The 16,070-nt window shown below is 45.3% G+C and overlaps 1 protein-coding gene across 3 annotated transcripts in view; it reads right to left on the bottom strand.

Annotated features, from left to right (window-relative positions):
• The window catches only part of IFT43 (intraflagellar transport 43), an 88,580-nt gene extending 73,826 nt beyond the window's left edge, over positions 1-14,754 (bottom strand). The window contains exons 1-2 of one of the 3 annotated variants that reach the window (XM_032623195.1): positions 14,684-14,754; positions 11,876-12,033 (exon numbers count right to left, since the gene is read on the bottom strand). In XM_032623195.1, coding sequence (XP_032479086.1) covers positions 11,876-11,959 — 84 coding nt within the window. In that variant the 5' untranslated portion in view covers positions 11,960-12,033; positions 14,684-14,754. Of the gene's footprint in view, positions 1-11,875; positions 12,034-14,495; positions 14,640-14,683 lie in introns of those variants that run through there. The other 2 variants (XM_032623193.1, XM_032623194.1) reach the window with 2 other exon arrangements.
• Between the last annotated feature and the right edge of the window lie 1,316 nt (positions 14,755-16,070).

The following is a 16,070-nucleotide window of genomic DNA, read 5'->3' as shown; positions in this document are numbered from 1 at the left end:
ATGAAGGGTCTATGTGCCACACAAAGGAATCAGAAGTTCTTCCTGTATGTTCCTCTTAGAGACCCCAGATTATATGATATATGCTGGTAACTCCCACATCTGTTAACACTCGTTTCCAACTTTCTCTCTTAAGCTCCAGACCAAATTTTCAACTGTTTACTCAACAGATCTCTTTGAAAATCCTGAAGGCAACTCACATTCAACATGCCCAAAATTGAAACAATCATCTCTTCTTGGTCCCCGCACTGCTGCGACTCTTTAAGTTCTCAGTCTCAGAAATATCATTATCCATTCAGCCTTTTCGGCTACAAATGTAGTCAACTCCAGACATTCCTTCTCTCCTACTTCCAACAGTCCATCTGTTACTACCTCTTACCCATCTTCCCTGAAAAACATCTCAGGGCACTGCCCTCTCCTCTTCACCTCTCTGCCAGGCTTTATTTATCGTTTCCCAAAGTGAGGTACACACGCCACTGGTATAAGCAAGGTGACTGGAGGTGGTACATGGAAGTGCCTCTTAAAAATAGCCATATGTGTATTTTAATGTGTACTGGGGAAAACATAACTATCAAAAACTGTAGTTTCTTTTCAAAAATAAACGCATTTAAGGATAAAAAGGGAGGTGATTTAAAGAAAATCGTTAACTCTAATGCGAGTGGTATGTGGATACCCGAAACTGTAAAAACGGTCTGGGAATGCCTGAAGTTTGGGAACACTGCCTGGTTCATGGCTCATCATCTCAGGAGGAGATGCTCCAACCGCCTCCCACTGGTCTCCCTGCCAACAAGTTCTCGCCCTCTAGACTATCCTCCACAGAGCTGCCAGATTCACTTTCCTAGAAAACAAAGTCAATAACATTTTCCCTGCTTTAAAATCTTTGTGGAATCCCTACAACATATAAAATAAATCCAAACTCCTCCACTTGGAATGCAAGGCCTTCATTCCTAAGACACTAAGTTGTTCACTGCGCCCTGGAAACACCAGGCCCCTTAACGACGCATGCCTTAGAACAGGCTTTTCCGCTGCCCTTCCCTCTTACTGGCAAATCCCTCCTCGTTCACTGCAACCCACCTCAAGGGTCACCTCCTTCGGGATGCCATCCCTAAGCCCCAGGCAGGGTTGGTTGCTCCTTCTGTGCTCCCACTCTCTGATGCCACTTAACTATTATAATTTTTTGGTCTAAGTGTGTGGGCCGATATAACTAGAATACCAAGTTATCTTATTCATTTTTGCATTGGAAAGTGTATATTATATTAAATGTAGGATAAATAAGTGAATAAATAAATGAAGGAATAAAATTCTACTTTTAAATACATCAATAAAAATATATAGGAATGGATGGGCAAAAAGGAGTATGGGGGATGGAGTCCTCTGTTATCGCTGGTGAAGAATAAAAAACAGGAAGAGATACGGGAAAAAGAGAAAGAGGAGGGAAAAAAGGAGAAACAGAGGAAGGCTCAAGAACAGAGGAAAAGGAAGAAAGAGACCTGGGAAGGAGACAGGGAGGCCCTTTACATTTGGTGGTGAGTACACGAGCATCGTAACCTATCCACTGAATTCCTTCAGCAAATATTTACTGACAGCCTGCCTGCTGTGCGGTCCTGTGCCAGGTGCACATGGCCCCTTCTCTGACTGCTCCCCTGTGAATACAGGGACCCCTAGTTGCTCAATCAGACAGACCCTGCTCCAGAGGGAAGGTCTCGCCTTCCTGGACCCTCCTGACCCCTGAGTCCCTGACACTGTCCCTTACCTGCGCTCTGGACAGCACAGAGGCCTGGTGACGCCCTCTCCCCTCCGGCCACTCCTCCTCCTTCCTTGGCCGTGTGTCCCTTAAACATGGGGGTTCCTCGGATTCTGGCTGAGAGCCTCTCCTCTTCTCTCTCTACAAACTCTCCCTTCCAGAGCTGGGCTCTCATTTACCACCTCGATACGAATGGCTCCCAAACCCTTAGCTCCAGCTCAGAGCCCAGTCCAAAGCATGAGTCCCACACATCAAAGCCTCCCGGGCATCTCCAGATGGTGGTCCCACAGGCCCCTCAAGCTAATCTGCCCCTGAGCTGAACACAGCATGCTCCACACCTGGTTCTCATTCACTGAGGACCTACAAAGTGCCAGGCTCAGGGGAGCAACCAAGAGCTTCTGGAGTGTGCAATTAGTGAGGGAGATGGACCCAAATAATTACACAGACATACAGTTACAAACCGCGGTTGGGGTGACAGGGAAAAAAGTAAAAAAGAAAAAGAAAACACCACCACCAACAAATAAACACTACCAGAGTACAATGCAGGGAGCTAAGTTAAATGAGAAGGTAATATTCTCATTAAATAGAAGAAGGGATATTCAAGCTGAACCCAAAGAAGAAGTTGGAGTCAGCCCAGCAAAGAGCATGGGTAAGTATTCCAGGGAATATTCTATTCTGTTCTATTCTATTCTGTTCTATTCTGTGGAATTACAGTACTCTAAGGAACCAGAATAGGGAACTGTACAAGCAAAGTAACGACTCCCTGTGACTACCACAAGGTAGCCGCTGTGAATGAGGCTGGAGACATACATAGGAAGGCCCAAATCACAAAGGGGCAAAGTAAGCATTTGGGATTTTTTGTTTTAAGGGCAATGGGTGTCCTTTAAAGGGTTTTGAGTGTGAAATGAATGATGCGTATTCTATAAAACCACTAGAGCTGACTGCAGGAGGGCAATAATACAAAAGGAGAGACCAGTTATGAGGCAACTGACTCAGTCCAGGAGAGTTTATAGTGGTTTAAGCCATTTGTCTAATTCTCAATTTATTTTTTTCCTAACAAAATACTATTTACAGCCAAAGATTCTGATAAGTCTTTGCTCTGGGAACCTTGCCTGAATATAAGTCAATTTTCATTGCAACAAAAGTATCATTACCATGAAAATTTTCACATGCCAAAAAAAAAAATTTCTAAATATAAGCCAGTAGTCTACTTACCCCCAAAGAAGTCAAACCAAATTCCAATACTATGATTCCATATCTGACCCATACCAAATGGGTCAGGTATGACCTATGGCTGTTAATCATGTGTATGCAAATTAGGAACACTGAGAAGACTACAACAGGTATTCTCATCTTTCTTGAGGCAACGCAGTAGTAATAGATCACAGGCACTAACTGGGCTTGTATCATCGATCCATTTACACATACTTATATTAAGCATCTAGCATACACTTGTAATTACTAGAATCTGGGTGACAATCTCTTATTTTGTGAAATCAAAAGACATTTTCTAAATCCTATCAGATCATGACTAATTCAAAATTACTTCCATGATTTCTCTCCTAGAGTTACCAGGATCTAATACACACACACACACACACACACACACACACACACACACACACTCTATCCTTAGAGGAACCGAGGAATTTTTAGGACATAAATTAAGTGTGAACACTGCAAACTACTGATCTACTAAGCCCCTCCTTAAAAAGGATGAGCCAGAAGAGTTCCAAGCCATCAATACTATACTCAAGCACTTCTCAGAGGTTTCCTGACCAGAAAACATAAATGCATAGAGAGAGAAGTGTAATGGTTGCACTGAAGAGGCATCAATGAAAGACAATGCTAGAAAAATATTGAAAGGTCACAGTCTAAACTTCATAAAATTACCAATTATTTCAGTGTCATCTAAGAAATGTTGGTCTCACATGGTTCATTTGTCAAAAAAGGCAAGGGGGCTGGTTTTTGAATATTTGAAAAACATCACACTGCTTGCAAAAGTCACCGAGGACCACTATTCCATCGCCTGTATGGTCAACTGCTCCACTAACAAATCCCACGTGCCATGCTCTCTCCTTGGCCTCCAAAACTTGGCATATGCTCATCCCTCTACTTGGAATATTCTCCCCTCCTTGGCCCATCCTGGCCCCTTCCCTTGGCTAACTTCTAGTCATCCTTCAAGTCTCAACTCAAACATGATGTTTTCCTAGAAAACCTTTCCAGATTTCCCCAAAAGTAAAAGGGCTCGATGAAGGCATTCACATATCTTTCTGTGTCCACCCCCACCCGGCACTTAATTCTCTGCAGCCCCCAGATCGAGGTTCAGAGAGGACAGGGAGCATGTCTGGTTTGTCACTGTACTGCCAGTGCCAAGCACAATGCCTGGCACACAGAAAGCTCTCAATCAAGTTTCATAAGCAAATGAATGAAGAAATGAATGGATGTTACCTTCTACTCCAAGGTCACTGAGGTCACCAAGGTCACTCCTTGCCCTCCTCATTTTTCTACCCATATGCCCCAGAACAACAAAATGATGTTAAGTCAGCAATTAAGGATCACTCTTTGGAAAGACTGCCCATCTCTAGACAGAGGGTTAGGTTTTGAAAAGAAGATGAAAAGGTATTAGCAAACAACTGGTCAAGGAGACATACAAAACGGGTCTTAAGCGGCACAAAGAATTCTCACCAAAAGGATTTCTCATCCAAATGTTTCTTTGCCCTAAGAGCCAGTTAGTTCGATGAAATAAGAATATCTCTGTAACTTGAATAGAACTGCAATTGAAGATAAACTGAAAATACCTTCTAATTCTCATGTGACACAGATAATGACAATAATAGTTAGCATTTGGCGAGCACTGTCCTAAGAGCTTTGTACATTCTCTTATTTAATCCTCCAGCAACACTAGGAGATAGCTACTACTAATATTCGATTCAGAAGATGAGCAACAGGCTCAGAGTGGTTAAGTAACTTGCCTAGAATATACACCGAGGAATTGGCAGAGCTGGGATTAAAGACAAAATGATCATCGTTTCTACTTCTTAGGTTGTGTAGATAATAACAGTGGCTAACTTAAGGGAGCACTGAGCTAAATAAACTCTTACATGTAGTTCTGACTTAACCCTCCCCACAGGTGAGGGAGAGAATTTTAAGTGATCTTCAAGCACCACATTTCTGGTAGGAAGCCAGCTTTTCACGTAGTACATAGTAGAAGGAGGCAGGAGGCATCGTACTGGAGTGCTGAAAGAGACCGAGTAAGCGCTGGAGGAGAATCTTGAGATGCTATTTCCAATCGCATGATCTACCCCGGGGATGATGTTCCCGCCCACATAGTGGCCAGCCCCAGGGATGGGTCGGGAATGCACATCTGCCCACCCCAAGGGAGAGTTCAAAAGTGAGGCATACGGAGCATGACCTAAAGATGAAGTGTGGAAAACGCATTCCTCGTCAACGGGTTCCACGTCGGATTCCCCGCATCCCTCTCCTACGACGTTATCAGAAGCATCATTCAATCCAGCCCATTGGAGAGGGACTACGAAAAAGGCTGAAAAATGTGACTAATCTAGGAAAGTTATTTTTGTGAGAAAGAAGAAAAATGTCACCAAAACGGGTCAGCAGATAACCCTAGCTGGGCTGAAAATAACTGCCCGTTGGCAGACCAGTCAGGAACAGGCGGAGGGCAAGAGACGTAATGCAACGTGCCAGGGAAGCTCCAGCTGAGTAGAGCTGCTGGGGGATGAGGAAACTGGCCTAATTTGGGAACATGAGCCCAGCAGCATTTCTCAGATTCCTGCAAGAGAATCTGGCTGAGTGTCAGTTCTGTGTCCTAGGAGGAGCACCAAAGAGATGGGGGCGGAGGAGGAAGAGAAAGAGAACAGCTGTGTCTCAAACACTTTTCCAGACAAGTGGACGAATAAGGATAATCAAGTGAGAACTTACTCCCTCACCAAAAGGATTCCAAGAGGAAAACCCAAAAGTCTCTCAGCTCCCGCCAAAAGCCTTTCTCTACTGGGAGGTCTGTGCATCTAACTACCCAGCAGGTAGGAAAAGTTAGGTGGTGTTTAAGAGTCTGTCTGGAGTCTCAGGGAGTACAGCCAGACGTCAGCTGAATGACTGTGGACAAGTCACTCGACTCCCTGAAGTCTCAGTGTCGTCATAGCTAAAATGAGACGATAAGTACAGTAACTACTTTAAGAGTTACCACAGGGCTTAAATAGGCTAGTGTGTGTAATTGACAGAGAGGTAGGAACTGTCCCAATGTCAGCTATAATTATTATTATTACAAGGACAATGTGCAAAATGGAAGTTAAGCTACAAACTGCTTTAGGCCCAAGTGAGAAATGCTCATCCAAAAGACAGGCCAGGGAATTCCCTGGTGGTCCAGTGGTTAGGACTCTGCTCTCTCACTGCCGAGGACCTGGGTTCAATCCCTGGTCAGGGAATTAAAATCCCACAAGCCACGTGCGGCAGCCCCAAAAATAAAAACAAAAAACAGGCCAGTCCTGAGAGGTTTTGCCTTGAGATTCCTTTTTCCCAGCTTCAGCGTAGGGTAGTGTAACTTGATGGTAGAAAGCGTCCAGGTCTTTTCTTGAGGTTGTGTAGGAGAAGCATCATTTGAATGACAGAAGGTGAAAGCTCAGGCATAGAAATCCAGTTTAATTCTCAGAGCTGCTCTGCCCAGAAAAAGTTATTCACTGCAGAGGTGAAGATGCTCATCATGGCACCAAAGTCTCCGTAATTGTAATGCCAACCTGAACTGCTAACTGAACTATGCATCTAGGGATCCAAGCCTGATTTGTAACAGGCGGTAAAAAAAAAAAAAAAAACCACACAAAAAAGCAGAGGGATGCAGTCATAAACTTTCTTAGTAGTTACCATTTCTTGAGAGGTGCCTGTGTGCTGGCACCTTTATGTGCATTACCTAATTTGACCTTCACAACAACCTGAAAGAAGCAGGCATGACGCTAATCAACTCTGAGCTAGTGAAACTACAGGAAGAGTCCATCTTTCGGGTTAATCAGTATGATTAGGCAGGTAAATTCTTTGAAATTATTTGAAAATTTACAGATTGACCAAGCAATAAAGAGACCTCTCCTCTTCTTCCAGAGAGGGAGGAAGAGTCTAATTACCTGGGCTGAGCCACAGGTATCCTCCAGGCAGAAAGCCCCGAGGGGTTACTGAGAAAACAGGAAGAAGGAAAAGATCCAGGCAAGATTTGACACAGGCAACTGCATCAGATGTCTTGGAACTTGAGGGCACACAAATTTTCACTGAACTCTACACAACCCCAAATTAGAAGACGGGAGAGGAATGTGGATTTTTTATTTTTATTTTTTTTGCTACTAAAAATAATTCTTTCCTTTTATACCCAAGCCTATAAGGAAAAAAACAACAAAAAACAAACTCTGTATAAATTCTTTTTTTTTTTTTAATTGATATGTCAGTCGCAAACTGCCTACTCAACAGTCATTCCTCTTCTCCTTAACCCCAAAACCCCAATGTGATGGGTGTGGCAACGTGCCCAGCTGAGAAAGCCCTTGACATTTAGGTGGCTTTAAGACCCAGTTCTGACCGATGACATGTAACTAGAAGTCTACTTGGTGAGGTCTCTGGCTATCATTTTCCTGATAAGAAGGGACATACTTCGTGGGCATGAACCCTGAAGTCTTCCACTCTTCCCCATCTCCTCACCTAAAATACAGATTGGATCCCTGGGGAACAACCAGCCATCATGTCAGCAACCATGAGAACAAGTTACAAGTTCCAGATGGCAGAGCAGGTGTCTAGACGGGGTGAGGGTAACGCAGGACCTTCTCCAGTGACCGCACCCACCCTGCCCTCCACTGGACTTCTTGCTGTGAGAAAAATCACTCCTGCCTGCTCCAAACCCTGGGGCTGAGTTTCTGATGCATAGAGCCAAATTCATAGAGCCAAATTCGATAAGGATACCTGAAAATCAATCCATCCTAAAAGAGCAGGAGTTTTAACTTGAATGGAAACAGGAGCCAGGTAGATCAGATGTGAGTAAATCTGACCAGGTGTATTCAAGTAAGAAATGGTGAGCTGGACAGGGCAGGCCAAGCGTGCGCAAGCACCGTTCTCAGCTGCAGCCAACTGCTGTCATGTGGGGATGCCAGCCCAGCATTCCCGCTGTGCCAGAACTTCCGGTTTCAAAGAGGAGCCCCAAATCTGGACTTCCACATAAATTTTCCTAAATTAGAAATGATAACAACCAAGCTTTAAAAAATGTTTAATTTTGTACAGATCAAAGAAGACACGGTTGTAGGCGAAATTCAGCCTGAAGGCCACCAGTTTTTAACCGTAGAGAGGGTTAAGGCACAATAACAGAACACCCGAGCTCTGGAGAGACAATAATGGTGAGCAATTATATACTGAGCACTTATGGGTCAGACTGGGTTAAGGGCTTTCTTTATACCTGTTACCTTGTTTTTTCTTTCTGGCCACCCTATCAAGTACGTAATACTAACCCTGTTTTATCAATGAGGAAACTGAGGCTTGAAGAGGTTAAGTAACTTGCTGAGCCATAGAGCTAACATGCGGCAGGGCCAGGATTTCAGCCCAGGGCTGTCTAACCGCAAGGCCTGTGCTCTTATCCACCCTTCAGGAGGAATGCCCGCTGCATCTGGAAGCACAAAACCTGCTTCAGATCACTACTAGTCAGCCTGTGGAGAAATGAGTAGCAACTCTTGGAGAGACTTCCAAATCGCTTCTACAAGAGACTCAGGCTCACATCCTCCTTCTGTGCGGCCCTTTAATAATAAGAGCAAAGCTCCATCCAAATATTCTCTTATTCACTACTTACTGAATGAATGGACATTTGTACAGTGCCTTTCAGTTTACTAAAGTGCTTTTAAATACGTATCTCACTTAATCCTCACATCAACTTGGTAGTATCGTTACCACTGTTTGACAGATAATGAAATGGAGGATTAGAGAGATTAGTGGAGTTGTTCAAGACCCAGGCAATTAGCAGAGCCCACGCTCAAGCCCTGGTTTTCAGATGCCAAGCCCGCCTTCCTGCTATTCCAGCACACCTGGAAGCTGCTCCGCTTCCTCCACGGAGCTCCCCATCCCGCCAGCTCGCTTTAAAATCATCATTTGCTTGCACTAAACTCTAAAGTAACTCCAGTATGTCTGACAGCCCCCAGGTACCGTATTTACGTTTTCATGAATAGCTTCATCCTAGAATATAGTCAGTGAAAGGACAAAAATAAATATATCAAGTAATACATTCAGAACTGGAATGTAAATGGGCGCACACACACAAGTCTTAGAATCTAATCTTAGAAAGAAACAGCCAAAAAGGCCCACACAGCACAAGGTGCATCTGGCCCCAGGGGAGGCTGCCCACGCTGCTTTAAACATCAATTCAGGGAGAGAAGGAATCCTGGAATTCTGACTGGCATTTTGCTGTCAGAGGCACCAGCTGGGTGAAGAACAGAATGACTTTTCTTTTTGCTTTCTTTTTTTTAAAAAATAAATTTATTTGTTTTTGGTTGCGTTGGGTCTTCGCTGCTGCATGCGGGCTTTCTCTAGCTGCGAGAGCGGGGGCTACTCTTCGCTGCGGTACGTGGGCTTCTCATGGCGGTGGCTTCTCTTGTTGCGGAGCACGGGCTCTAGGCACGTGGGCTCAGTAGTTGTGGCTCGCGGGCTCTAGAGCGCAGGCCCAGTAGTTGTGGCGCACGGGCTTAGTTGCTCCGTGGCATGTGGGATCTTCCCGGAGGGCTCGAACCTGTGTCCCCTGCACTGGCAGGTGGATTCTTAACCACTGTGCCACCAGGGTAGTCCCCAGAATGATTTTTCGTCATCTCCCAGAAAAAATACTAAGGACCAGATGGGGCCAAAAAAAAAAAAGGTACATGCCTCTGCAGAAATAAGTAGGTATTCTAGAAAGGCTGAAAGCCTGACAGGTTCATCACAGTCTGCAACTTTGGAGTTAGGTGCTCACAGTACTGACTCCCCCTTGAGCCGAGGGGAAGGGGACAGGTAGGTGAACCAGGCCTACTGACCCCAGCTTGGTAGCTGATTTGGTGTGGGCGCCACAGAGGCTTCGAGGCCATCAGGACATCCCGGCCCATCTCAGACTCACTCATCTCACCACCAAGGTGGCTATAACCTCCTTCACAATTGGGTAGGCTTGTAATTAGCCTTTGTGACTGCCAGTGATCACGAGAATATAAGTTCCATCACGGCAGGGGATTTGGCTCTTGTTCACTGAAATATGCCAACCCCCTAAAATGGTGCCTGACACACAGTAAGCTTCAGTAAATACCTGTTAAATAAATGAATTAATGATCTGGTGTTGGGACGGATCCTCCAAAGGCCAAGAGTAGACTTCCACTGATCCAGTCATTGGCTCGCCCATCCATTGCAGTTCAAGCTCCTTGAGATCCAGGGTTGGGTCTAGTATATCGTCTTTCACTATCTCACTCCATTATACCCCCTTAACTGTGTCTCCAGTGTGCCACAGTCTGCCACCCCTGACCCTGTGACGCTCTTATTCAGCTTCTAAGAGCCCCTCATCACACACTATGTACTTCACCCCCTCACCCTTTGCAGTGTCAATGGCATGCCTGCTCTGTGCCAGGCACTGCGATAAACAAAGGCGGACAAAGGTGAAACACAACCGTCGCCTTCCAAAAGCTCACACCTTCTGAGGGAGTCAGGCACATCAATAATTAGAACACAATGTAGTAATCTCTACAATGGAGGTGCTATGGTCAAAGTCACAAACTGACAACCCTCAGGCCTAATCTAGCCCATATGGTGATTTAAATTTTATAATTAGTCGCTAACCTCTGAAAACGTGTTGCTTTCACATAAAATTTTAGACTGCCATCTCTTGGAAAAATCAGAAGAGCTGGCAGTACTGGACCTATATTCCCCACAGCATCAGCTGGCTGCGGCTAGACAGTGGTTACCCTTTGGAGGGTACATGTGGCCTCTGGTTTTTCCACAATCCCCCCACAGTCTCTCCCTACCGTCTTCAGGCAATGAGGCCAAGGTTGTCGCCAGCTTTTCTGTGTTGGCATGGCTGTTATCTGAGAGGAGGAATGATTCTCTGTACCCATATTTCTACAATCAGTGAGAAAATGAAAGATAAACTAAAGGTCCATGTGGAACACTTAAAGACATGGTAGATATCTTATTTCTGATGAAAGTGAAGGATATTCCTACCTATGTGATATGTAAGTCAAATGTGTCTGTATCTTGTCCCCAGCATGCTGTACTCGGGCACCTGCATGGCCCGTAAGGCCTCCCAGCAGAGATGCCCTCATCTGTTATAAACCTACTGTAGGCCAATGAGCTGGGCAACTGAGAAGCCAGGTTGCCTGTTGCCCAGAAACTCACTGTCTAGTGGGCCAGGCACATAGAAAGAAAATTAGTGCATAATGTGAGATGTTCTATAACAGGTACTATGGGAACTGAGAAGTAGCAGCCCTAAGTCGGCCTGGAGAAGTTAGGAAGAGCTGACAGCGAGGATTACCCTGAAGCCAGCTCTTGAAAAGGGCAGAGTTTTTTCAAATGGGCAGAGGAGGGTGAAAAGAAGTTCTGAGTAAACCGCTGAAAATAGTGCCCTGGCATTAAAAGCAATGTTCATCAAGATTACCCACCCTCTGCAAAGAGGCTGGATAAATTCCCACGATTCCAGGCCACTTGGAAAAGTTTCCAGGAAAGTAAGGCCAGTACGGATCCCCTTCCTGCCTGAAAACTGTAGAAAGCGCAGGTCACCACCAAGAGCAAATGTCCAGTTGTGTAATCCCTCTTTACGTCACCAGCATGCCTCCCTGGTGTTTATCCGGCAGGAATAAAAACCCGGATTTTGGATGGATTTTGAAACCTCCCAGTCCCTTGCTTCAGTTAACGTACAAAACTTCTTCACTGGGAATATAAAGCAATGCACAGAAACTACTCTGGCATCAAAAGAAAAAAGTTCCTCTTTCACTTCTTGCTAATAGGACAAATGCCGAGGAAGGGAATTCCCAAATCAAGATAGGAGGAAGGCTGACATTAAAGAGAAGAAGGAGAAAAAAATATGAAATACCAAATCCTTGCTCACTGAGTAACTGCTAAGTCTTAGAGTGCATTTCTTCAGAATTTTTTAACACTCACCTCTGCAGTCAGAGTCGAAGAGGAATTCTTGCCAGCGAGATGATTCTCGGCCTGAGCTGGCTCCTGCTGAGCTCGGCGCCCCATCTTGGCTCCCTGTAAGGAGGGATGAGGGGCATTGCTGACCCAAACGTCTCTGAGCCACTATGAGGAAGACAATCCTGCCAAGGTAAGCAAGGACTGGATTTATGATGACATGGTGGAGGATGGGATTTGAGCAACTTGAGTATATACTTAGAAAAGGCTCCAAACCCTTAAAACAAAGGGCCCATGGTCAGTTCTATACCATAGAGCAGGAAATTCATGTACTGATCACAGTGTTTTCTTTTAATGGCCATAGACCTTTTCTACCCAAAGAAATGCAGCTAGAAATTCCTCTAGAGGGGGCAGGGACCTCATGCCATAGCCCAGGAAGAGTGTGGTCAAGGCTCCCATGTTCCTATGCGGGATTTTACGAAGGCCTAATTTCAAAGCTGTAGCTTGGCACGAAAATAGTTATCCAAAAGGCATTTGGGGGGGAAAGAAATTCCATGGTAACTGAAACCAGAGAAATACAGATAGCATTTGCTTTGACGTGTACACTACTTGGATTTGCACTTACAGTCATTAAAGGAAAGATCTTACAAGAATCTTGAGACATTAGCTTTGGACATCAGACCACTTCAAATTCTGAGTCATCAAATGAACCATCTGCACGTGTTTCCCAAAGCCCTGCTGGGGTGGAGGCTCTGTGTCTCAAACACCTCCCAGCATGTACACAAAACATTCTTTAGGCAGACTGGTGGGTGGTGAAATGTTTACATTTTTCTCAAAAAACAAAAAAAAAAAACCCCAGCATTAATGTAAGCACTTTTAGATCTCATTTGATGTAGCTTCATTTGATTTCTCAGTAACAGTGACTGGGATTCAGGCCATTTTACAAATAAGGAAACTGAGACCCAGGAAAGCTATTAAGTGGCAGATAAATCTAAGAGCTAAATCTTCTTCTGCCTTCAAATCCTGAGTTCCTTCCACTATTTCCTGCTGGAATTTCTTTAAGATGTTCTAAGACCTGACTGCACCAGTAAACTGAGAGCGGTTACATGATACCTGCATAAAAACCCTTATGTAGTATTTACATGTCAAATTCTAATCAATCATTTAGGTTTCAGGGATGACAGAAACAGTCTTTCTGACCATAAGCAGCTCGTTTTCTTCCCAAGACAGACAACTGCACTCCTTTACCTATGGCTGCCCTTTTCCATTTATCATAACGTTGGGTTTCTGAATACGGCATACTACATGCAGTGACTTGTGCTCAAACAAAAATTGAAGGATCTTGTCTTTATATGCTGTTTGTAGACGGTTTCTCTAATAATTGTCAAGTATTTTAAGGTTTTAAACTTTTTGAAGACCCTGTATAAATCCACAGGAATGACTGGCAGAAAACCTACTTTACTACCTGATTTTATATGTTTTAAATCTATAGTCTGTTTATTGTTCATCTTCTGCCACTGAAATGTAAGCCCCATGAGGGCAGGGACTTAGTTTTTTTCACTGGTATATCCCGAGCACCTAGGACAATCAATGCCTAACAGACAGAAGGGGCTCAATAAATATTTGCTGAAAGAATGAATGAATAACTACATTCACATCCCCTGGTACTAAAAAAGCTCACATATCAGAAAGGCTTGGTGACATAATATTCTCCTTGGTCAGTCAAGCAACCTGCTTCTTCGTAGGACAATTTGCTCCCAATGCTCATATCTCCTCTCCAATTACTTAGAGGATCTCCGATGTTACTAGGGCACTTCAAAACATGTGGAGATTCCACAGCAGAAACTAAAGACCTGCCCTGTGGGCCAATCTTTTAGTGACTGTCATCTTTGATAATTTTAAAGGTAAAAAGGCTTGAGGAGGCTGTGTTGGAGTTAAAACACACACACACACACACACACACACACACTGAACTTGGGTCTTGAATCTAGCTCAGCTTATTTATATATAAGCTTGGGTAAATCACAGCCTCAGAAGCAACAGTCGCTAACCTCTTCTAATAACTTAGCACATGCCAGCCACTGTGTTAAATGCTCTCCACGCACGCCTCATTTCATCTTCACTGCAACTCCTTGAAGTAGACATTAACATCTCCATTCTAGACATAAGGAAATCGAGGTTCCTGGAGGTTGACTTTTTTTAACCCATGCAACAGCTTTATACGCCCTCTGACCTCTGGGCCCCCCCGAGCACCTAGCCACTCCCCTGCGTTATAAATCTTTATTTCCTTAACTACAAAACTGAGGTAACGCCCACCTCCCCATGGGGATTAGTGGCAAGAAAGGACCTCCCTAACACCTTCCTTCCTTCCATGCATAAAACAGTACGGTTTTTACATCAACTTCTGCCATGAGACGTCCCAAGGGAAAAGCACTAGGATGAGTGCAAGTGTGACTCTGGCCAGGGCCCCTCCAGTCACCCTCAGATCTGTCCATTCTAGGGGAGTTGGCACTTGGGAGCTCCAGAAAGCGGAGAGAAGCTGGGAAATTTCCCACCGGTCCCAGAGGCCGGCGGGGGCAGGATCTGTTTTCCACTCTTTGAGGATTTTAAAGAAAGCAAACCCTAGGCCAGCAGCCTAGGAGCTCACCGCTGCCTCAGGGGCGGGGCGAGGGAGGCCGCCTCCTCCCCGGCCTCACCCCCGCAAGGCTCAGAGCCGGCCCGCTCAGGCCGCCAGGGACAGGCCGGGCCGTGGGGTCTCAGGGAAGCCGGGGCCGGCGGGGTCGCTCCTCCCCACCCGCTAATTCCTGGCCCCAAGCCCCCCGAGTCGGTCCTCACGGAGGTGGCCGAGCCGCGACGCCGCTCCTCGCCTAGGTCCAGCACGTCCTCCATCTCGGCGGCCGCCTGACGTCACTTCCTGGAAACCCAGAGGCCCAGTCGCGTCCCTGACGACGGCTCCGCCTTTCCATCCCAATACTTAAAGGGCCCGCCGCATCGTTCCTGGAGTCTATGTGCCAACCTCCAGTTTAAACCAAACCTATCCTAATCCTGCCTTTTTTGACATCTGGAAAAAATATCCAGATATTAAATCCTGATAAGGGTGCTCCTGTGGGACAGTGAACAATTTTAGTCTTTAGAAACTGCCTACATCTGTAGCTCTGTTCAAATACATAAGTTGTCAAGTGCAAAGCACTGCTAGTAATAGTAGTAATTTTTCTGATGCCTTCCATTTGTAAAGCTCTTTGCAATGTACAGAGGACCTTCACAGTTATTAGCTCATGGGAAGGGCATAACGAACTTGTGTGGGAAGCAAGATAAGTTGTATTGTCTCCAATGGACAGATGAAAAAACAGGCACACGGGGGGTCAGGTGCCAATAAATGGTTTATAATGAAAAGTGCAATATACATAATCTCTGCCTTCAAGAATACAGAGCCGCTGAAGCAAGACATCAAAAGCCTGTGTATTAATAACTTTCAAAAGTACAAATAATTCCTCCAAGACCCCATGAAGTGAGCAGGAGCCGTATCTCTATTCAACAACTGAAGACACTCAGGTGCAGAGCAATGCCTTGAGGAAAATCACCTGAGTGTTAAGCAGCAGAGCCGGGTGCTTTCTAACACCAGATCTTACTGAAGAATTTTTCTCTGGCGCATGTTACTGGGTGCCAGCCAGTCTCCTGGGCCAGCAGAGGAAGACGGCCCCCAAATTCCCAGCCTAATGGGACAAGCGAGTTGAGTCTTCATTGACTCTCCATGTAAGATCCCCACGTCAATGCCACTGACCAGTCCCTAGTACTGAGGACCCCCAGCCGGGACCCCAGAAGATGGGCTCATGACCCTGAAAGTGAACAATGTCCCCAACACCATGCCTGGGGTAAGGCTTAGATGGCTACCTCTCAAAAGGGAGGACTTGGAAGTGGGATTAATGACTCTAAAACAGGAATGCAGGATTTCTTAAATGCCTAGTAAGTTATTCAGTTCAACCATTTATCCATACATGTTTACTGGGTAGGGCTACGCGCTAGCATGCCTGTGACAACAACGGTACTGCCTGGATGCCAGAAGAGTTGAAGCCTCATCCTAGCTCTGCTGCTAACTACCTGTGTAGCCAGGCAGAGCCCTCTCTGGACCTCCGCTTCCTCCCTTGTAGTGGCTCTTAGAGATTACCCCTAAAATCTTTCACTCACGAACTCTGATTCTCAGTGAGAAAAATACCCTGTTAGA

The sequence above is a fragment of the Phocoena sinus genome, chromosome 2, assembly GCF_008692025.1.
Source record: "Phocoena sinus isolate mPhoSin1 chromosome 2, mPhoSin1.pri, whole genome shotgun sequence".
Lineage (NCBI taxonomy): Eukaryota > Metazoa > Chordata > Mammalia > Artiodactyla > Phocoenidae > Phocoena > Phocoena sinus.
This window is presented reverse-complemented; position numbering and strand designations above follow the sequence as displayed.